The sequence below is a fragment of the Bufo gargarizans genome, chromosome 1 (genome assembly GCF_014858855.1).
Source record: "Bufo gargarizans isolate SCDJY-AF-19 chromosome 1, ASM1485885v1, whole genome shotgun sequence".
Lineage (NCBI taxonomy): Eukaryota > Metazoa > Chordata > Amphibia > Anura > Bufonidae > Bufo > Bufo gargarizans.
The window spans coordinates 286,765,933-286,789,111 of NC_058080.1; the positions used below are offsets into that span (position 1 = coordinate 286,765,933).

A 23,179-nucleotide genomic window follows, 5' to 3' on the forward strand; every position below is an offset into this window, starting at 1 on the left:
GAAACTTTGCAATATATCTTATTGGAGCCTTTTTCTAGAATTATCAAATGCCCCCTTCCTTTTCTAAACTTTTTCTCTGGAATTCGTGTGAAATTTGTCTTGATAAAACCAAGACAAGCTGTCTTCTCACTTAAAGGGGATGTCTCACTTTAGAAAATGGCATTTATCGTGTAGATAAAGTTAATACAAGACACTAATGTACTGTGATTGTCCATATTGCTTCCTTTGCTGGCTTGATTAATTTTTCCATCACAATATACACTGCTCATTTCCATGGTTACGACCACCCTGTAATCCAGTACTGGTGGTCGTTGTTGCACACTGTAGGAAAAAGTGCCGGCTTCTCTGGTGGCTGAGACCAGGGGAGTGTGCATAGGCGCTGTAGTGTACAAGCATGGTCATTGCTGCTGGATTGCAGGGTGGTCGTAGCCCTTGGATATGAGCAGTGTATAATGTGACGGAAAAGGGAATCCAGCCAGCAAAGGAGGTAAAATGGACAATCAAAATACATAAGTAAGTGCCATGTATTAACTTTAACTACATGATAGATGCCATTTGCTGAAGTAAGACATCCCCTTTAAGGATCAGAGGGGTAAGTGCATAGAGACTAGAGAGCACTGGTGTGAATAAACTACCTACAATGTCCTCATAAATATTAGAGATATTAATAAGGAGATCCCAAAGGACACCTATCATAGGTACTATCCAAAAAAACAACGGGACTCATAATTACATTTATAGTAAGAAAAAAATACCCAAGTCTATTATAAATGTATAGCATCCCAAAAATGCATAAAAATACACGAGAGAACTAGACCACAATGTGTTGTGGCTGCCTATCTGGATGCGCTCTTTCTCTGACACCATTGCGTTAACGCAACGTGTCATGTGACTGGGGCCAGATGAGCGCGTCTAGTATGGGAGCACCATCATGGTGGATTTGCGCCCATACAAGCGGCGACATGCGGATCCTGTCTGACAAGTGCATTGAAATATGGATTTTTTTTTACAGAAAGCAATGACAACTGAAATTTGACAGAGCAGGCTCTCTCAGTAGTGTGAGCATTGTTTATTACCAGTAAAAATAGTGATTATTTTTATTTTTATACTTTGTCTTTGTTGTGGGTGTCTAGGATATTTATAAACTTCAATGAAGAAAGATGATGTGATAGAATAACAAAATAAATAGTACTTACCAAAAATGCCCCGATTGCTCCAACACCGCTGGTTTTGTTCTCCTAAAATTATGACATTGTGATCACCTGCTCACAACTGCTGCAGCAGATCACTATCTTATTTTCTTGTAAAAAAAATAATAATAATAATAATAAAAAAAGACAACGTGTATACTGCAGTTGTGCTGCTGTGTGTAGAATATTACCTAATAGCAGTGTCATAAACTACATACACTGCTCGACATAAAAATGGCAGCCCCAAAAAGGACAAGCCGTAAGGTTATGCAAATCATGGAAATGGCAAAAGTTTTTAAGATCTGCAGATGATTAAATTTTCAAACATTTAGCTCCAATCTGTGGTATTTGGGAGGGGCATAAAAGCCATATTGAAAAAAAAGTTCTTAGCCACATGAAACCTCAAAAAACAGATCAAGTCATGTGAGATGATTGACTGATGCTTCTTGCTCATCAACGTTCTAGTTATCGCCACTTGTTGCAAACTGAGAAGGACAGAATCCTTGAACTGAGAGACCTCGGTTATCATTCTAGCAGATCACTACGCGCCTAGGTCAAGATGTCAGTGCTGTTCATCATTGCATGCCCCATTGGTTGGTAGAACAACAATGAACTGGATTGGCAGCAAGGGGTGCACAGAGTCCAACTTGTGCACGGATGGATCGTCGGATTAAAAGAATATGACTTAGACATCCATTCTCCACTGCAAGTGAAATTAGATGTCACATCCAAAGCCTAGGGTGGTGAACAGTGTCTACACAAACCTGCAGAAGCCGTTTGCAAGTCATTGGGCTACAAGCGAGACGTCTAGCTTCAGGTGTTCCATTGACCTTACAAAACCGTTCTCAAAGGCTATCATGATGCACAGCAAGACGGCAATGGAGGTGGATCCCCTTCAGCGATGAGTCCTACTTTTATCCTCAATGCATTAATAGCCTGAGATTGGTCTGGGGACTATGTGGGCAACGCCATATAGAGGGCTTTACAAGGGAATGTCACACCGGCCTTACTCCTGGGATTATATTGTGGGGTGGCATAATGAATGGTAGCTGGACCCCTCTGGACTTCATTTCATGTACACTAACAGCTCGATGTTAAATGTATTTGCTTATTTTACGCACTTATATAGAGCTGATATATTCTGCGGTACTTTACCGACATTATCATTGCTTGCTGTTTCCAATGGAGCTCACAGTCTAAGTTCCCTATCAGTATTTCTGTCGGTATGGAGTGTGCGAGGAAACTGGAGTACCCAAAGAAAACCAACTAGGAGGAAATTCACGCAGCATGGATTTAGTAGTGGAATCGGTGATAGGGCCATTTCTCCAGAGTGCTCATAGGGAATAAATCAAGATGTTCTGAATATTTTGTCTTCATTTTTTATCATTTGCGTATCATTAACATGTCTGTCAAACCTGGGATTTCTATCATTCCATGACTTTTCCTTTTTGATGTTGCAATGTCAGTGTTGAGAAATGTATAAAGAAACTGCAGCAGACCAAAGAACCTGAGTGATCAGTCTCAAGTGAGATGTACTAAACTTTAGAAAAACGCCAAGGAGAGCTGTACTTGGTCAGAGAAGGGGGGGGGGAGGGGGATACTTTGGAATTTCTAAAGTAATATTAAGAAATAAAAGTAAAATTAGGAGAGTAGGAAGGACACACCTCATTACAGCATACTTAATATTGTTATACTATCACTCATTCAGTTATAGGAGATGTAAGTTATTCAAATATTAGTTATCACTTTTGGTTTATAGAAGTTACTTCCTCAACCCTGTAGCTACACAAGGTTACAAAGGCCACTAAACAGAAAATACACACAAAAATATAATATAATAATATATAATTCTTCTCTTAGCTTTTTTCATCTCGCTTACCTATAAGGGTGCTGCCACATGTTTTTTAAAGCAGTTTTTGTATTGAATGATGAAAGGAAAGAAAGCGTTAAGGACAGATACCATGTCTACCACTTCTGGTTTTTGCGTTCGAAAATTTCCTAGAAAAAGCAGCACCCTCTGGGCAGCACCCTCTGGGCTTTACTGTATATCGCCTGTACTAGCAGTAGTGTGATCACACTCATTATTGCCAAATACCCATTGAATCCTCATTTATCTCATTGCATCACCAGGATTACAGGTATTACATCTCTGCATTGGGGAGTGGAACCCTACAATGTATCCTGATTTATTTCCAATTTGTTGATGAAACATTGCTCATGTGCTGCACATTGATGTTACAGCGCGCTCAATATACATAAAGCACTTGAGCACCAATGTTTATCGATCTTGAGGTAAAATATGTAGTTCAGGTTGCAGCCAGGCCGCAGGCAGAAGCTTCATTTGAAATAATGCCTCTATCATTCTAGGCTTTCCTGGCAGGAATCCATTCTTCATTATCATAGGCTTAGAACAAGGAATCCTGGGAGCCTTTAAACAGGAGGACAGTACAGGATAGGGACCTGGTATTTACAGCACAGAGAAGCACTGGTTATTTTTACTACTGAATTTTTCTGTTCCACAGATACACGTCTGTCATATTTTATTAATCGCAATGTGTTACAATGCATATAAGATCAGAAAAAAATTATCTTTTTTTTTTTTACTGGAAATAGTGCTCCATTTTATCCATGGGTACAGCCATATTTGCTTGAGCAGGAATGAGTTGTAAGTCCTGATGCAGGTGGTGCTATTTCTGGAGAAAAATAAGCAGCACTTCAAAAAAATAATAATCTAGTGCCCCTCCCCCTCTTATAAAAAAAAGTATACTTGTTTATCAACTTTTTTATTAGTCATCATTGGACCTCATTTATTAAAACAAATCGAGTCAAAATATGGTGGAGTTACTCCTATGACTCCAGATGAATGATCTCCATTGTGATTGCTGTTTCCCATACATATTCATTGTCCGCTGGCTGCACATCCCGGCAAACTGTGATTTTATGTGGCACATAAGAAATCATCACTGACAGGTGAGCATTTTGCTTGTTTGTCAGACCACGGGTGACACGTTTAGACTGGGGAAATTATTGGGAATGAGCATTCTCAACCCAGATAATTGCCCCGTTCCTCGCCTGCTTTAAATATATGCAATGTACACGCAAAACAATAACATTATACAATATTTTTTTTATTACAGAACAGTACTGAATGGAAGCCTGAATCCTGTCAAGATTGTGCCTGTCATGACAATATTGTGGTGTGTGAAAAGACCCTTTGCAGAGACCCTCAATGTGATTTTACAAAGGTATTGACATGTTTTTCAGGCAACACTTATTTTCTTTATTTTAAGCCCTCATGTTTTGTTCATCTTTGAGTTTTTCATGCAAACAGTTTATTTTCCATCAAAATCCATGTGAGTGAATGTGAAAATAAAGAGGGATTGAAGGGGTTTGACAGCACTTAAGGGAATGTGCAGCGTCAGAATATTGATGACATATCCTCAGAATAAGTTATCGATATCACATCAGCGGGGGTTTGACTTTAAGCACCCCCACGATCAGCTGGTTGAGCACTGCATCCTGTTCAAAATGTACCTACACACTGTCTCCTTTGTAGTGACCGTGCAGTGTAATTACACCATCCTCTCCCATTCAAGTGAACAGGAGCGGAAGATGTAGTTACCGAAAATTTTCAAGGGTCTCTAGGACCATCTGTGGCCCTTATTCCTCACTGACTGATTATTAAAACTTATACTTTTATTATATCACATTTAAAATTTGTCCTATTGTATCAGGAGAACACACCATTAAAATTCTCCAGAGATGGTGTGCAGGCAAGCTGTGTACAAGCACTGTGACCTCTTTTACTTGCTGATCAGTAAGGGTACCAGGAGTCGGACTCGGGCTGATCTGATATTGATGATTAGAAGGATAGGTCATCAATATCAGATTGGTGGGGGTCCTATTCTTGGTACTAGCACAGCTCTGAAGACTCTGTAGAGGCAGGTACACTACAAGCTGAGACCCATTCAAGCTATAAATTAATTGCCAGGTAATTTAGTAGTGGACTGTCCTCTTCAGGAGAACGTCCTGTGAACCACAACAAGGGCATTCCTTTAAGCCTTGGAAGCTAGAGACATTCTAGAAGATACCCCCCATTGGTTGACAATGGTGCATTGGAGAAGGCTGCCACTTGCTTTGCATATCCAGGCCTGATGGTTCACAATAACACCTAGCTACTTTGCTTGCTTTATGTATTACGGTTATCCCCAGATCATCCACCCCAGTGAACCTAAGTGTAGAGAAACTTGTAGGTAGTAAGAAAGGAAGAAAAAGGCTCTATCTAAATCTTGACTGCAGGTTTTTGGCTCTGACCTAAACTCTCCCTATCTCCACGGTGAGAGACGCTGAGGGAGGAATATAAAAATCTATCAGAATTGTCCCTGCAGGAGCTGGGGTGCTTTTATACGGACAGATATCTGACTCATTTCTGTCCAATGAGGCCAGTATCAATTTACATTCCCAAATTACACAGGCCAACTCAGCAGTCAATTGTTGAGAATAAACCAAAGGTTCCTGATAATTACCTGCTCGTCATGTTGACATGAGAGCTGCAGCAATCAGCACCTCTGTATGGTTACTGCAGTCATTCATCCCCCTAGAGCAGTGGTTCTCAACCTTTCTAAAGCCGTGACCCCTTAATACAGTTCTTCATGTTGTGGTGACCCCCAACCATTACATTTTTTTCCTTGCTACGTCATAACTAATTTTGCTACTGTTATGAATTGTAATGTAAATATCTTTTTGACCCACCAAAAACACGCACAGACACCAATACACCAAATGTTAATTCAAATACACAAGTATTCATTCATAACCACAGAACTTTAGCATAAATACAAAATATTTGTAAACCAAATAAATAACTTTAAAATAAATAATAAACAACAAATACCCCCTAAAAAATAAATCGGTGGTGCGCACAGTACCCCTCAAATAAATAACTCAGTGGTGCGCACAGTACCCCTCAAATAAATAACTCAGTGGTGCTCACAGTACCCCCCCCCCCCCCCCAAAAAAAATAAATAAAAAAAATCAGTGGTGCTCAGGGTACCCCTCAAATAAATAAATCAGTGGTGCTTCAAGTCCCCCCCCCCCCCCCCCCCCCCAAATAAATAAATCAGAAGTGCTCAGGGTCTCCCAAATAAATAAATCAGCGGGGCTTCAGGTCTCCCCCAAATAAATAAATCAGCGGTGCTCAGGGTACCCCCAAATAAATAAATCAGTGGTGCATCAGGTTTCCCCCAAATAAATAAATCAATGGTGCTCAGGGTCCCCCAAATAAATAAATCAATGGTGCTCAGGGTCCCCCAAATAAATAAATCAGCGGTGCTTCAGGTCCCCCCCAAATAAATAAATCAATGGTGCTCAGGGTCCCCCAAATAAATAAATCAATGGTGCTCAGGGTCCCCCAAATAAATAAATCAGCGGTGCTTCATGTCCCCCCAAATAAATTAAGCCTTGCTCAGCCAAATAATTAAAATAAAATTAGCCAGGCTCAGCCAGGCTCAATTAAATCATTGGTGGCAGTGGTGCTCAGCGGCGGTGTCATTAACGAAAAAACTCGGACCTCAGCAGACAGGCGGCCCGACTTACCCATCCAGACGTCAGGCTCCTTCAAGCACAGGCAGTGATAGGACATCACTTCCTGTGCGTGAGGATAAGGGGCCGCTGCCGTTGTGCGGGCGACCCACAATAGGAAGCCTCAGGCGACCCCCCGGAAAGGGCCGATCGACCCCCAAAGGGGTCGCGACCCCTAGGTTGAGAACCGCTGCCCTAGAGAATCATTTTTTCTGAGCAGCAGATTCCTGGTTTAAATGTTATGTACACCTTTGGAGTCAATTTTTGTTTGACTGTATTTTACTCATTTCTGGCTAAAAATCATATTTTTTTTATTGGTCTTTATTAAAAAATATTCAGCCACTCTGTCACAAAGGGTTATCTGTTTTTCTAACTGTGTGACTGGTACTTTCACTTTGTGCCGGTGTAACGTTACATTACCCTACTTCGTGAGATTTCCCTAACTCCTAACTTCCTGTCGCACCGGAAATGACGTGTGGAGGTGTTCCTTAGTGTTCATGATCTGCGCATGCGCAAAAGGACAGTTTAGGGAAAATCTCACTGAGGAGTTCAGCAGCACACCGGGGCACTGCGCATGCGCCAGAGGGCCGAAGTAGGGAAATATTACGGCCCATTGCGCAACCGTGGATAACGCCTGAAAATCCATCTGATCTGCGCCGTGTGGGGGTAGGGAAAAATTACGTCCAAGTGCACAAGCGCCGAGGGTAGTATAAATATCCATTTCGCAATCGCTGCTAACCCTTTGCTGGCGCTATTCTGGAGCAGGCGCAGAGATCGGATGGATTTTCAGGAGTTATCCGCGCTTGCGCAATGGGCCGTATTATTTCCCTACTTCGAACTCCTCAGTGAGATTTTCCCTAAACTGTCCTTTTGCGCATGTGGAGGAAGGAATGCCTCCACACGTCATTTCCGGTGCGACAGGAAGTTAGGAGGTAGAGAAATCTCACGAACTAGGATAATGTAACGTTACACCGGTCATCTAATATCTAATAACCGTTATCTCTACACTATTAAGAGGTCATAAACACTTATTTAATCCACATTTTTATCAGTAAGATAAGAACTGAGCTAAGGAGTCCGTCTGCTCCCCAGATAACGGAAAAGAGAGAAAATCCATAGACAGTTAGTAGACCTTCTCAGCTATGTACACGAAAAAGGATTCCATATTTTTTATAAAGACCAATTGAAAAAATATATTTTTAGCTCAAAATAAGTACAATGCAAAAAATATATACAAATTGCCCCCAAAAGTGTACATAGCCTTTAAGTTGCAAGTACAGGTATAAGCCAGCACAGTGCTGCGGCCTGGCCCAGCACACTGTGTAGAGGCATCCTAAATAAGCAGTTGATCTAATTGAAATCTTTCCCGTTGGCCAGAAAACTGATCTGCCAATCACAATGATTGAAGTATTTAAAACAGTATCTGAAAGACGAACATAACCGAAGAGGTAGATGAAAACAAAGTCACAAGAAAGCTGCATCATGTCTTAGGGTACTTTCACACTAGCGTTTTTCTTTTCCGGCGCTGAGTTCCGTCCTAGAGGCTCAAATCCGGAAAAGAACTGATCAGTTTTATCCTAATGCATTCTGAATGGAGAGTCAGTCCTTCAGGATGCATCAGGATGTCTTCTGTTCAGTCTTTTTGACTGATCAGGCTTTTCAGAAAAACGTAGCATGCAGTATTTTTACCTCCGGCCAAAAAGCCTGAACACTTTGACTGAACGCCTGATCAGGCTTTTTTCCCATTGACTTGCATTAACGCCGGATCCGGCCCCGTGTGTTCAGTCAAAACGGATCCGGCTTTTGCATGTTAAACCCGAAAAATGTGAAAAAAAAGTTAAAGTCCATAAATGGCGGATCCGTTTTTTCCAATGCATTTTTCCATTGTGATCGAAATCCTGATCAGGATTCAAATGTAATCCGTTTTCACACGTTTTTCCGGATCCGGCGGGCAGTTCCGGTGTCGGAATTGAACGCCGGATTAAAACAACGCTAGTGTGAAAGTAGCCTTAGCAAAGAATAGGTGATCTTTTATTCAGCCTGCACAGTTACATAGAAGACCCTTAAGGAGTTGAGACGCTGCTGTGCTGGGTGAATAAAAGATCACCTATGGGGTGCTGCAGCTTTGTTGTGAATTAAGCCTGAAGCTGGGAGCACCGCCAAGAAAGCCTTTGGATATGACCACTGAGCTGGATACCAGTAGTGCTGCTGCTCAGTTGCCTTTCTACAGATTATGAGAATTACCGGTAGTTCGTTCCTAAGAAAATGTCTGCAAGTATAAATGGCCAACTCAGACCAATTTCATCATCTAAGATTGATCAGATATGTCAGAAATCTGTGTATGTACAGTACATCATATCAATAATAGCACTATAGTGCATTAGAGCTCTAATGCAAGCATTCCCTCCTCCTGAAAATTGCTGAAAATTTGTCACCAAGGCGGAATTTTACTTAAGATCCAGTCGCATAGTTTATGGGTCCTGCAGGAACACTAAAGGTCGATTCAGATGGCAAGATAATGGGGCAGATTTTTGTGAATGAACGTTCCTGTGAACCCTCATTCCCGACAAAATTGCCCATCTAATGTTACAGCAGATCACCCAAAGAACGAGCGAAACGTTCATCGGATGAAACTGTCGGTCGTGCAGGCACCTAAATTATCATTTCTGGGCAGCAGATTGTGCGGTCTAAACAGTGTTCTGCCACCTAGAAACAATGCAGCTGTATGAGGACAAGCGATCTCAATATCGGTCCCTTGTTCTTATACTGTGGAGGTGATCGCTCCAAGTAAACGCAGTGCTTCACCTCCACTGAAGGAGCAGCTGAGTGGCGGGAAGGGGCGCTTCCTTCCTGACAATCTGCTGCTGCTCGTCGTGTGTAAATGCGCCTTTAGCTACAGGATCCTTCACTATAACTAGACCTCCCTATATGACCACAGTACAATTGCTTGCACTGTATGCAATTGCTTCTTTGTAGGATATATGTACATAAAATGGAAGGGTCCATTTAAATACTTCTGGCCTATGCATTTAGTATGAGATGACTACACCTCCTAAAAGTCCATTTATAGCACAGCTGCTTGTTTCATCGCAGAGGGCAACTTGGGTTCCTTAGAGCATAGGAGCCAATGTGGATTGCAGCCTCAAAGTGGGGTAGACCTAGAGGGATGTCCTGTTAAAATGGTTCATTTATAATTCCCCAGTTCACAGATATCGTATGGTGTTTGAACAGTGTGTTCTATTTTCTTTGTACTTTACATCATTACAGCGCTGGAACTTTTCAATATTGCATGTCATCTGAGCCTTTCCGTAGCAGTAAGGTTACTTTTTAAAGTTTCTTTGGCTAGTGCAAGTAATGTAAAGCTCATAGCTGGTTATTTATTATTTAGGGAGAACTTTTTCGAGTAGATCCTAATAAGTGCTGCCCTGAATGTGCTTCAAGATCAGAAGGCTTTTGCCGACATGAAGGGAAGGAACATGCCGTAAGTATTCTTTTTATCTTTTTTCTTTAGCAAATATTTGTACCTGGTACTCTCACACACTGAATATTGTTTTATACTCCTCTCTAAATATAGTAGCAAGTATATTTCTAGCACGACCGTGGGCTTATTATGTACCCTGATTTTACCTTCCTTTGTACAGTTTTGTAGCATTGCAATATGTGAATATCTACCTTTGGAACACCTTTATATATAATATACAGTATGTTAGGAAAGTATTGATTCCCTTCTATCCCTTAATATTCTTTTTGGAAATATTTCATTTTTTTATTGAAGTGTCCTGATAATAAAGCCTCATTCACGCGTCAGTGTTTTGGTCAGTGATAGTGAGCCAAAACCAGAAGTGGAGCCTCCACAGCCATAAGGTATAAGGGAAAGATCTGCTCCTGTTCTGTGTTTAGAGCTGCACCTGGTTTTGGCTCAAAATCACTGACCGAACACTGACGTGTGAATGAGGCTTAACTTGCAGGGCTACAATGAGCTGTAAATTTCCCATGCTTCAGAAAATGAGATGATCGTTGTGTATAAAATGGCCTAAGACTTGTGTGCCAATTTCATGCTTAAAGGGAACCTGTCATCAACTTTATGGTGACCTCACTAAGTGCAGTATAAATTAGTGATAGAAATGCTGATTTCAGCGATGTGTCACTCATTATAGTAAGTGGTTACTGAGAACCAGCATCATAATCATTGCAGCCCAGGCCTAGAAAAGAGTCCAATCTACCTGAGAAGAGTCCTGGTTATACATAATCTCCTGCTCTCCTGCCCACCTGATGATGATTGACAGTTGTCTCCTAGAGAGAAAGGGAGAAAACTAGGTAGAAGACTGTCAGTCATCAGCAGGAGAGCAGGAATCCATGAATAACCAGGACTCTTCTCAGGTGGCCGGACTCTTTTCCAGGCCCAGTCTGCAATGATTGTGATGCTGGTTCTCGGCAACCTCTTACTTTTATCTTATAAATGACAGACTGATGGAATCAACTCACCTGTCTCTACTTTATTCTGTCGTTAGTATGGGCAGCATAACGTTGATGACAGGTTTAACATTCAAGGGGTGTTTTGAAGGGGGTGGCAGGCATTGTGTATGGATGTATTCACACACGGTAGATTTGTTGAAGGGATTTCCGTTAAGTAAAATGCATTCCATGCATCTGAATGCGGTTGGTTTTGTGGCAAGCACACAGATTTCTGCAAGCCCTATTCAAATGAATAGGACTGTGCCAGATATTTCTGCAACTAATCTGTTGCATGTCAATGTACCCTGATACTACTGAAGTGGGTTGTTCCCCTTTGGGGATCTTTTCGGCAGACTCCCCAGCATGGCCACGCCTGCGGTTGTAATCATACCTGATCCCCGCTGCTGGGTTCTGAGTCCCTTACTCCCCCCTCGAGTGCCTCAGGTCTTCCTGTGTCAACATTGGTTTGACGCAAGTCACTTGGTCACTGCAGCCAATGGCTGACCACAACAATTATATGTCACCCATGCATCACGTGACCCAATGACATGACGCATGTTTGACACACCACTGCTGAGACCAGTCATTAGCTGACCCGTGTCAAACCGGATGTTAATGTGGGGGCACGCGAGACCTGTGGAGGCTGAGGGGAAGCAATGGAGCCGGATCCCAGTGGTGGGGATAAGGTAAGTATGCTTACTATTGGGGATCCGGCAACATTTGGGCGGCGGTCTGTAGAAATGGTCCTTACTACGGGTAAACAACCCCTTTAAGGCCTCCTTCACTCATCAAGTTGGTTTGACTTGCTTTTTTTATGGCGTTTGTTGAGATGTTTTGTGTCATTTTTGTGGTGTGGTGTGTTCCAATGCATGCATTTCTTGTTTTGTGAGGTTATTTTTTTTGCAAGCCTTGCATTTTAAAATAGGATAGTATGTACCCCCCTCTCCTGTCAATCCTTTTTAGATCTTTTTTTTTTAAAAGCCATAGTAAACAAAATAAAAACACCATAAAAAGGCAAGCATGGGCAAAAGACAAATGGATGGATAGGGATTAAAGACAAAAGGATAGATAGGGATTCAAGACACCAGCAAATGGGAAAAGAATCCTATAGCCACAGCATTATGCAATTATATATTTTTATATATTTTTTTTTAAACATAATTTTTATTGGTGTGCCATATTTTTTCAGTTACTTACATTAGGTCGGAAAATGGTACCGGATATGGCAGCAGTTTACAAGTTATTTATAATGTAAGAGAAACAATAATAACAAAGTAACTTGAGAGATATATCATAACATCAAGTATGTAGTTATATTCTGTTATATCACAAGGCAGTTATCGAGAGTCAGATCTTTTATGTGGTAGATGAAAGGAGTAAGGGCTTAGTATCATCAAAATACAATATTTGTAGTAACGTATACGCATTGAAAATACATCGCTATATATATCAGTACACATTAAATACTTACCTGCGGCGAGCGCGACGTTCACTTCCTGGATTCGGCTGGGCGGGCTCCATCAGCTTGATTGATGTCTTCTCCCGGGCCAGGCTGCGTGCTGTCTTTAACGCGCACGCCGCTGCGCATGCGCCATTTTTACTTATTCCTAGCCTGTATAGTAATGAGCCGGCGTGCGCATTCGCGGCTCTGTACTATACTGGCCAGGAAGAAGTCATCATGGTGCATGCGCGGGTCGTGCGCTTTCAGGTCATTGCGCGGCCCGGCCGGGAGATAACCTTCAGTCTTCTGCGCAAGCGCGGCCACAGGATTCGACAGGTGAGAGGTGGCCGTAACCAGGGGAGACGAAAGACAACAATCAGATAAAAGGGGACTTATTTTCTCAAAAAGGGTGGGAATTGGGTAATAAAATGTATTTACAAAAATGATCACTGTCAAATCATTAACAGATTTAACAGTGATCATTGTGATGGGAATAACCCTTTAAGATACTTAGATCGTATAGGAGCACTTAAAAAGTTGGTGAGTAAAATGTGGATGAAGTCCAGATTTCCCACCTAACTCTGTGTTTATTGAATGCCGAGGCAGACATCTTCTCAATACCAACACTGTTCGTTAACCGTTTTAATAATAGTGGAGATATGTATAGGAGTTTGAGTTTCCATGATGAGGCAATTTTGTGTCTCATCTGCTATACACACGTGAGATATAATGGTAGCATGTAGAAAGGTAAATTTATCTAATGATAATATGGCTAGGGCTGGATCCGGGGTGAATGGGAATTGGCATAGATTGGTTAGCATTTGGAAAACCTGACTCCAAACACTCTTTATGGGACTGCATTCCCACCACATATGGATGAAGGTGCCTTCTTTCTTCCCACATCTCCAACACAAATTGCACAATCGGGAAGGGGTGAGGTACCATCTGTAAAATATTTTCCTGTGAGGTACATCTGCAGAGTTTTGTTAAGGGCTGCCTTCCATTGGTCATCTTGAAATACCTGGTTTAAATCACAATGCCATTTACTGGTAATGTTTGAGTGGCTTTGTTTAGATTGTATAGTTTAGTGTAATAATTAGCAAATTAATTTGCTATATCTTGTGGGTTGATGATGAGAGATTCTGGATTTGGCAGATCTTGTTTTGATCCGGTTAGCTAAGGATTTGTTAGCTTTGTTGCCGCTATAGTAGTGGAGTGATTTAGATCTGCGAAGGAATAATTTGAATCTAGATTGCATGAGAACATATAGTTCATGTCTTTTTTAGTCGGAGAGCATGTGTTATCTTGGGCGATTGTTTGTTTTCATTTTCTAGTTGCAATTTTTGTTTTAATTGAAATAACAGCACACAAAATGTTTGTAAAGCAGCACTGCAAAATTCGGGAGAATGCTGCAAAAACTATGCATAATGCCAGCCATATAGTCTCTATTTCCTAAAACAGGGATGCTCAACCTGCGGCCCTCCAGCTGTTGCAAAACTACAACTCCCAGCATGCCCTTATAGCTGTAGGCTGTCCAGGCATGCTGGGAATTGTAGTTTTGCAACAACTGGAGGGGCCACAGGTTGGGCTTCCCTGTTCTAAAATATACTTTTGAGTGTCTAATGACAGAATTTGTTTTTCTAATGCTACTTTCACACTTGTTCTGAACGGATCCGATCATATTAATGCAGACGGAGGCTCCGTTCAGTACGGATCCGTCTGCATTAATAACTTAGAAAAATTTCGCAAGTGCGCAAGTAGCCTGAGCGGATCCGTTCAGACTTTCAATGTAAAGTCAATGGGGGACGGATCCGCTTGAAGATTGAGCCATATGGTGTCATCTTCAAGCGGATCCGTTCCCATTGACTTACATTGTAAGTCTGGACGGATCCGCACGCCTCCGCACGGCCAGGCGGACAGCTGAACGCTGCAAGCAGCGTTCGGCTGTCCGCCTGGCCGTGCGGAGGCGAGCGGAGCGGAGGCTGAACGCCGCCAGACTGATGCAGTCTGAGCGGATCCGCTCCATTCAGACTGCATCAGGGCTGGACGGAGGCGTTCGGGTCCGCTCGTGAGCTCCTTCAAACGGAGCTCACGAGCGGACCGACGAACGCTAGTGTGAAAGTAGCCTTAGAAGAGCTCAGTGTAGTCTGTATTACTGGAAGTGACATGAAATGGAGACATTTCCATAAAAACATTATTGTACAAATATTTATAATGAGCATAATATATGGTCTTTTACTGATAAATCTGTGCCTGTACCGTTTTTAGCAGTAATTTGCTGTATACTGATGTTGGCCTTGTTCACTTTAGCATCATGACCCCTGTTTTTAAATGCGTCTGTCATCATTTTTGATAGATCATTAATGAGATGCTTTTCCATGAAGTCATATTAGTGTTGTCAAGAGGCACCATGTGGCACTGTAGTTATGTGGAAAAAGCCATGACCACAACTTTTGGTGGTAGTCTTCAGGCGGAGACGTCTAAATTTGTATACTATCATGGCCCTTTAGCCTTTATTGCAAGATTCATTAGGGAAATATTGAACTTGCGATTTCTTCACTAGGGCTTGTGGACCACTTCGTAAAACGTACACATACTGTTTCTTATAGCAATTTAATAAAAGATTTTAATGATTTTTTTTTTACCAAATATTATAAAATAACAAATGGAGTACCGTAACTGATAATTTTGCTAATAACCTTATTGATGAAATAACTAGTAACTTTACTAATTGATGCGACCAGGATGGGTCAGAACAGGAGCAGCAATGGGGTAAGGTTATTATTACGTCTTTTGTTATATTATAGCACTGCACGCACTTTGTAGAAAGGTCAGCAGGATAGAACTTTTAGCTGCTGCTTTCAAGTAATTACGTGAGAAGTCAAGTGTGGAGTTGGCCTTATAGTTGCTGAAGTTTGCTGAGCCAAATCTACAGTTGTAACCTATGTAATGATAATATGTCGTTTATGCTTGCAGTTTGTTACATGCTGTTTTTCTCTTTTGATTCATGTTATCTATCGAAAAGACCAACATCTATTAGCAATTTGTTATTTGCTCAGGATGAGTAATTGTGAGATACTTGAATCAGTTGTAATAGCAGGAGTTGTGCATTATACATAGGAGCCTCAGGCAGGTGAAGAACATAGGATGAGACAGTGCACATTGCTGGACTAGATTGCACGCAGTGGAAACATTAGAAGAGACACGCTTCCCGGCATCTGTAATTGTCATTGGAATGACAGATTAGCTAACAGTGCAATATATGGGCTGCTCTTCTGTACATGACGCCTGTGAAGCAGTTACTTGCTGGACATAGCATAGTAAGAACGCACATTTAAGGCTACTTTCACACTCGCGTTTGGTGCAGATCCGTCATAGATCTGCACAGACGGATCCGTTCAGATAATACAACCGTCTGCATCCGTTCAGAACGGATCCGTTTTTTATTATCTTTAACATAGCCAAAACGGATCCGTCTTGAACACCATTGAAAGTCAATGGAGGACGGATCAGTTTTCTATTGTGCCATATTGTGTGATAGAAAACGGATCCGTCCCCATTGACTTACATTGTGTGTAAGGACGGATCCGTTTGGCTCAGTTTCGTCAGACAGACACCAGAAAGCTGCAGGCAGCGTTTTGGTGTCCGCCTGCAAAGCAGAATGGAGACGGAACGGAGGCAAACTGATGCATTCTGAACGGATCCTTTTCCATTCAGAATGCATTAGGGCAAAACGGATCCGTTTTGGACCGCTTGTGAGAGCCCTGAACGGAAAGCCAAAAACGGCAGTGTGAAAGTATCCTTTACCTTGCTACTAGTGAAAAAAATACAAATTTTATTGTATCATTTTAACAATGGATGACTGTGATAATTTAGTTGAAGACATATTCCGTTGTTTAAATTTTTCATTTTAAGATGATCATAATTTTACATCCTGAAATTTCATGAGGTTGTCCAGCTTAATAGATACTGAAAAATAATACAAATGTAACAGACGCTAGCACTCGTATACCCCTATATATACCTGCCTAATCTAACGCTGCAGTACCGCAGCATGCTGCTACTGCTACTAAATATAAAATTAAAAAAGGTAATTATTTAAGACTTAAAAATAACACTACAAGCAGCACAGATTCCAAATGAGCAAGCATCAAGCCCTGTCTTCTTGCACATGTACTATGTCTCTTGGTCTTGGCATTAGCTCATTTGGAATCTGCGCTGCTTAGAGAGCGGCAGCAGGGCCATTGTGCAAACGCAAAGACCAGGAGACATAACACAGGCGCAAGGAGACGAGGAGATGTCTAGCCCTGTCAATCTAGAGGAAGGGGGGAGGGACAGAACTTGAAGAGGTGTAGCAAACTGGTGCTCCAAGGGCTCTGGCCGGCATATTGGTGCTCCACTGCATATGAATAAATTTGCAGTTTTTTTCAGCAAAGGGGCAATGGATAGTCATCATTTTTATCAGCATGATCAACCCTACCAGGCTGTATGCCTGGTTTAATAGTGTTGATCATGCTGACAGGTGCCCTTTAAATGTCCCGCCCATTGTGCACTGCAGATGCAATCTGGTCACGTACTGTTAATTGTTCACTGGCTTCATCATTCACATGCCACTCATGAACATGTGACCGCTGAGGCCAGTGATTGGCTGCAGCAGTCTCTGACAACTTTTACAAAATCTTGGGAAACCCCTTATATACACTAAATGGCAATAATATATGGACACCTGACTACCACATATACTTGAGTTGTTGCATATTATATTCCAAAACCATTGGGGTTATTATGGAATTGGGCCCCCTTTTGAGGCCATAACAGCCTCCACTTTTCTGGGAATGCTTTCCACAAAATTTTGTTGTGTCTGTGGGAATTTGTGACCATCAAGTTTCTGCCCATAGAGGATATGGTACTCTCATTCTTGTAATATGTTGGGGTCCTCTTTAATTGTACAGTTTTGTTAACTTGAATGCAAATAGCATAATACTGCAGTAATAATAATCTTGATTTCGATTGCACAGCACTTTATGATCAGAGGGTACATGTACAGTCAAAGTCAGACATTGCAGAGTAACTAAATCAACAATTCAAACAATAGGAGCGAGGGCTGGATGAAGAAATGGGGTTTACAGAGTAGATCCTGTCAAACGTTGCTCCGTGTGCTGCTGGGATTAGCTGCATTGGTTAATGTACTATGTTGTGTAATGATGTATTCAGACCACAGCCCTGTCTGTAAACACATTAAATGATCCCTCCATAGATGCAGTCCCAGTAATTGCCATTTAGAGTTAGAATGTGAGTACATATGTTCATTTCTGATATTCAAGTCCTGTTGACGTCTATCCATAGTTGACGTCTATCCATAGAAAACCAAGTCATAAAACCAATAACAATGACCTTAATGTTCCTGATGGCCTCGTCATTATTCTGTTTTCATTTTAATGATGATGAACTTTTTGGAAGACTACACAGGCATCCCTGTTTACGAGACCCACAGACTGGATCATTACAGGTTAGGGTTATAATTTCCACATGACCTACCTTCAGATGAATATTTTTGCCCTAGAGGCTGTGAGGCTGGGAACCTGGCTCTGCACTGTTGAGGTTGTCACACAGGTCATGGCGACAACCCTAATCTCTGCTGTGAATGGCATCCTCATGCTGTTAACGTCTCTATGCTGCAGCTTTCGGAAGGCGTAGCACAAAGGCCATTAATCCTACTGTCAGGGAAAGTGTATCCAATTTAATGAAAGGGTAAGGTGACTGAAAATGTAACCTTCTCTCTTGCGACAGAAGCATAACGCGCAAATTGTGCTGGAAGAGAAAGGCTACTGTTAATAACAATGGAGCAATACTACCCCATGCTTCGGATTGCCTTTTTTTTAACAACTGTTTATAATAATAATAATAAAAATAAAAAAATGTAATTTAAAGAGCATCTGTCACCATGATTATCCCTATTAAACTAGGAATACTGCCTGGTAGGGTTGATTATGATGACTAAAACGAACCCTTTGGTATTTCCAATGCAGAGAAATTCTTAGCTTTGTTCAGAGCACCATGAGGCTGGCCTAGCCCCTCAGAGCATCACTTCACGTCTCCATCTCCCCATTGCCACACCCCCTCCCAGTGAGATTGACGCATGCGCTAGTGGTAGTGCCATGTCACAGGTGCAGCGAGGATCTCAGAGCCAGGATGACCGCTCCATTACGCCAGCGCATGCGCAAGATTTCAGATTAACAGTCACATCTATGGTCATACAGAGAACAATGCATAAACGTAACTTTGACACAAGCAAATAGCGTTAATCAGTGGTTAACATGGCACACGTTGTTAACAAAAGCTTGAGATCTAGGACACAGATCACATCCTCTCTCTGAGTGACTTTTTACCACTTTTTTACATGGTACTTTTTAAAAATCGGATCCCTTTTTCATTAGGAGCACAGATCAACATGTTTTCCTTCAATAAGCGCAGTACAATACACAGCGTTGCTCCCCACCCCTTCTCCCCTGGAACAAGTGAAATATATTTCATGGTGAAAAGTTTCAAGGAAGAATGAAAAGTACAATGACATGGTACAGAAGTTATCTCATAGATATAGACGTGGTCTGCATGGGGGCAACAAAACATCCACCTCCACCCTTACTTATCCCCCATCCTGCCTGAGAGCTCGTCACAAATCAAAGCAGTATTCAACACCTCAAGGTAGTGTTTGATGGGACGCCATGGGCCCCAAATTGTTTCATTCTTCTTCCTATAGTCTGACTTTTCCAAGGATATTTTTAGGATATTCTTGGCTAGTGAATGGACCTACCTGTATCAAGTGGAAGGCTATAATCCTTAACAAGCAACTAAAAAATAATCCAACTGGTATCTGCAGTCTAAGTGGCTCCTAAAGTTTATAGAAATGTATTTCTGCCATGTTAGAAACGTTTAGTATGTGTATGTTTTTATGACTACCCCATAAACCACTTTAGTCAGACCACTGTGCAATGCAAATATGACTAGGCTACAGAGGAGTATGCCTAAAAAGTTTGTTTGCTGGGCTGTGTGGATGTTTTTTAAGTGAGATTTTATATATAGATAATATATTATTATTATTATTACTAGTGCTGGAAAGACAATAATATTTTGGGATTTCGAGGATTGTGTTTTAATCATCAAAGTAACAAAGAGAAATCTAATTTTGTAATTACAGCATGGTACACAGTGGACTCCCTCGAAATGCATTCTGTGCAGGTGCGTGCATGGAAAGGTAACCTGTGCCTCTAAGCCCTGCCACAGGACGAGCTGCAGAGCAGGAGAGATCGAGGCTGTAGCTCCTGGGGAATGCTGTCCAGCATGCGTGGGGACAGGAGGTGAGTGTGACATGATTTATTATTAATGTATGTGCTCCATCATTATATAATGTCCAATATCCATTCTGCTGCTGCTTCATTGGATGATAATCTAGTATCGTATAGGCGTGTGCTATATCCTCGCATGCTACACTGTCCTAAAAACAAAAAAGATATTGGACCAGCTCACCTCCATGCGTGTGCAGTGCTCGAGATCTGGGCTGGAAACCCGAAACAACAATGGAAAAAGCGTCTCCCTCCGATTTCTGCCATAGAACCTGCACTGGATTTTTCCACTCAAAGCAAAACCCATGTGAATATACCCTAATTGTTTTAGCTATATCCAGAGATTGTACAGGCAGTGGGTGTGGTACCAAATGCTTTGCTTTGACTTTGGGAAAGTTTTCAAATTAAATTTGGGCAGTCCCATGGTATTCACCCTTTAACCCCTAAAAAGAGATATGGACTTTGCTGTAGGAGAGCCACCAGACCGCTATGTTTTGAAGTCGTCCCGGTGTGGTTGACAGGGATGAGGCAAAGCACAAAGTCAGTAACAGTCTAAGGTCAGGAAAGGCAGAGTTTGTGCGAATCCATAAAAAACAAACAAAGGTCAGGGTAGGCAGAACAGGGTCTGGAAGGTAATCAGGCTTAGGTCAAGTGGCGAGTCAGAATATGGGAATCAAGCATAAGTCAGTACAAGGGCAAACAAGCAGATTATAACACACTTTCAAAGGATCTAGCAAGCTAGTAAATCTATTGCTCAGGCAGAGAATGCTACAAACTTCACAGCATATATGGCAGAAGCTAATTAACACATTAGAAACAGTCTAGCAGATTCACACCTACCCAAAGGAGGGTTTAACCCAGGGCTTGACAAATTTCCTTGGAATCTAGGAGCCAGGCGGAGCCGTGTCATAAAGCTCCCAGTAGATGCCCCCATAGTGCTCCCCCCCACTTCTCCATAGAGCCCGCCAATGATGCATGCCAGTACATAAGGCCCCCATAGTGCTCCTTCCCCTCTTCCCCATAGTGCCCCCATAATGTTCCAGTATATAGGGCTCCCATAGTGCTCCCCCTCTTCTCCATAGTGCCCCCCCATATTGTGCCAGTATATAGGGCCCTCATAGTGCTTCACCTCTTCATAGTGCCACCCATATTGTGCCAGTATATAGGGCCCCATAGTTCTTCCCCTCTTCTCCATAGTGCCCGCCCCCCATATTGTGCCAGTATATAGGGCCCCCATAGTGCCCCCTTACTGCACCATTCATCTGTATCGCTGTCCTGAGGACGGCGATACAGATGAATATGGAGATGAGCGCTTCCACAATGGAGGCGCTCATCTCCACTCCTGCTGCCTCCGGACAGAATGGGCACCCCTCCGGCGCTCTGCACCCGTCACCTGTGCACCTTTGAAAACGGGCTGACAAATACCCAAGCGCCAGGACAAAATTCCTGATCGACCTGTCGCCTGGGATTTGTCGAGCCCTGGTTTAACCCTTTCAATACTGCAGAATGAGGTAAGTTTCAATGAAGAATATTCCTAATAGACACACAGGACACCAGCGCCTTGGCCCACAGCCAGAGAGCTGGACATGCAACGGACATAGGGTGAGTGGAGCCGTGCCCATGCCCGTCCAAAGTAGCCAACATAACTAACGCTTTGTGCTTTTTATGTTCGTAAATGTTTTGCTTCTGGTGTACATTGTACCTAGGATATAGCTGATGAGTGAGCTTCTGTGTCATTGCTGGATATTGATGTGTAGAACTGCATGCTGTAATAAGATAAAACTGAGCCTTGCAAGATGCAAAACCTTCCCTAGGGTACTTTTCCACCATTTAACATTCTGCTAACACCCTTTTTAGGTGATTGTATCACACAGTTTAGATACTTACTCATAAACAAATGAGATAATCCTATCATTTCTTTCAATACAATCTGTAAACTGCATGTTTCATATATTTCACCTGCTGGTAACCGGCCAGCTGTAGCGGTGTCTGTGGAGTCTTATTGACATTGTTATATGTGGCTCATATCTCTGTCTGTCCAGACACTATGGCCTCATGCACACGACCGTTGTTTTGGTCCGCATCCGAGCCGCAGTATTTGCAGCTTGGATGCGGACCCATTCACTTCATTGCTCCGTTCCGTGGTCCGCAAAAAGACTATATATAACCTGTCCTATTCTTTTCAGTTTTTTTTTTAATGGCTGTCCACGCCGTTCCGCAAATTGCGGAACGCACACGGAATCCATCCGTGTTTTGTGGATCTGCAATTTGCAGACCGCAAAACACACAACGGTCGTGTGCATGAGGCCTAATTGAAATGTTTTATTTTTCTTAATCTGTTTTCTCACCTCACTTATCCGTTCTTGTCGCCCGTTTACACTGACAGCACTAATTAGTGACAGAGGAAAAAGCCCTATTGTTCAGATGAGACCTTAAATCCAATTAAGTACACTTAGTGTTATGCCATTTACTGGCATTAGCTATCAATGAGAAAGCACAGTATTAAATGGATGAGGCTTAACATGCATTATTTCTAGTGCTTCTAATGAAAACTTCATTACAGTATGGTGTACCTGGCTTGAGTGGTCCTTAATTACTCACTGATGGAAAATAAAGCAAAAACTAGTCCAGTGACGCTGGCCATATATATTAGATTAAACAACCAATCATCTGGTGAATGACCATTTTGTTTGATGAGGCCATCCCCCCTTGAGTTTACTAAGTACAGAGCTGTGCACTGTATAGCAGTTGTGATTTGAATGGGGCTGAGCTGTGACTAGGCCATGTGACCTATGTATGTGACATCACATGGCCTAGGAAGAGGGCTGACCTATCCTAAGGAAAGGTCATCAATATGTAAATCCTGAAGAACCCCTTTAACTGCACTGCAGGACTAGTGAGGACTAGTGAGCACTACAACAATAGCCAATCAACAGCCCTGGAAAAAATAAGATTAAATCCAGTGGGGTCAGACAAAAAACAAACAAAAAAAAAACAGTGATGCAAGCCCAAAAAAAGTTTATGGAGTATCTACATGTACAATAAGGATCTTGGAATTTTGATCACTATATGTAACACCCTCTAGCACTGCCATGTTGGAAAGTAGGCTTTTTAACTTTTATCTTCTTCTAGGTATTCTGTTTTCTCTTTTTTTTTGTAGATTATTTGTG

At 42.0% G+C, this 23,179-nt stretch overlaps 1 protein-coding gene across 1 annotated transcript in view; it reads left to right on the forward strand.

Annotated features, from left to right (window-relative positions):
- Positions 1-23,179, forward strand: part of FRAS1 (Fraser extracellular matrix complex subunit 1) — a 436,383-nt gene that overhangs the window by 145,835 nt on the left and 267,369 nt on the right. The window contains exons 3-5 of the mRNA XM_044304452.1: positions 4,328-4,435; positions 10,159-10,251; positions 19,865-20,024. Coding sequence (XP_044160387.1) covers positions 4,328-4,435; positions 10,159-10,251; positions 19,865-20,024 — 361 coding nt within the window. The remainder of the gene's footprint in view (positions 1-4,327; positions 4,436-10,158; positions 10,252-19,864; positions 20,025-23,179) is intronic.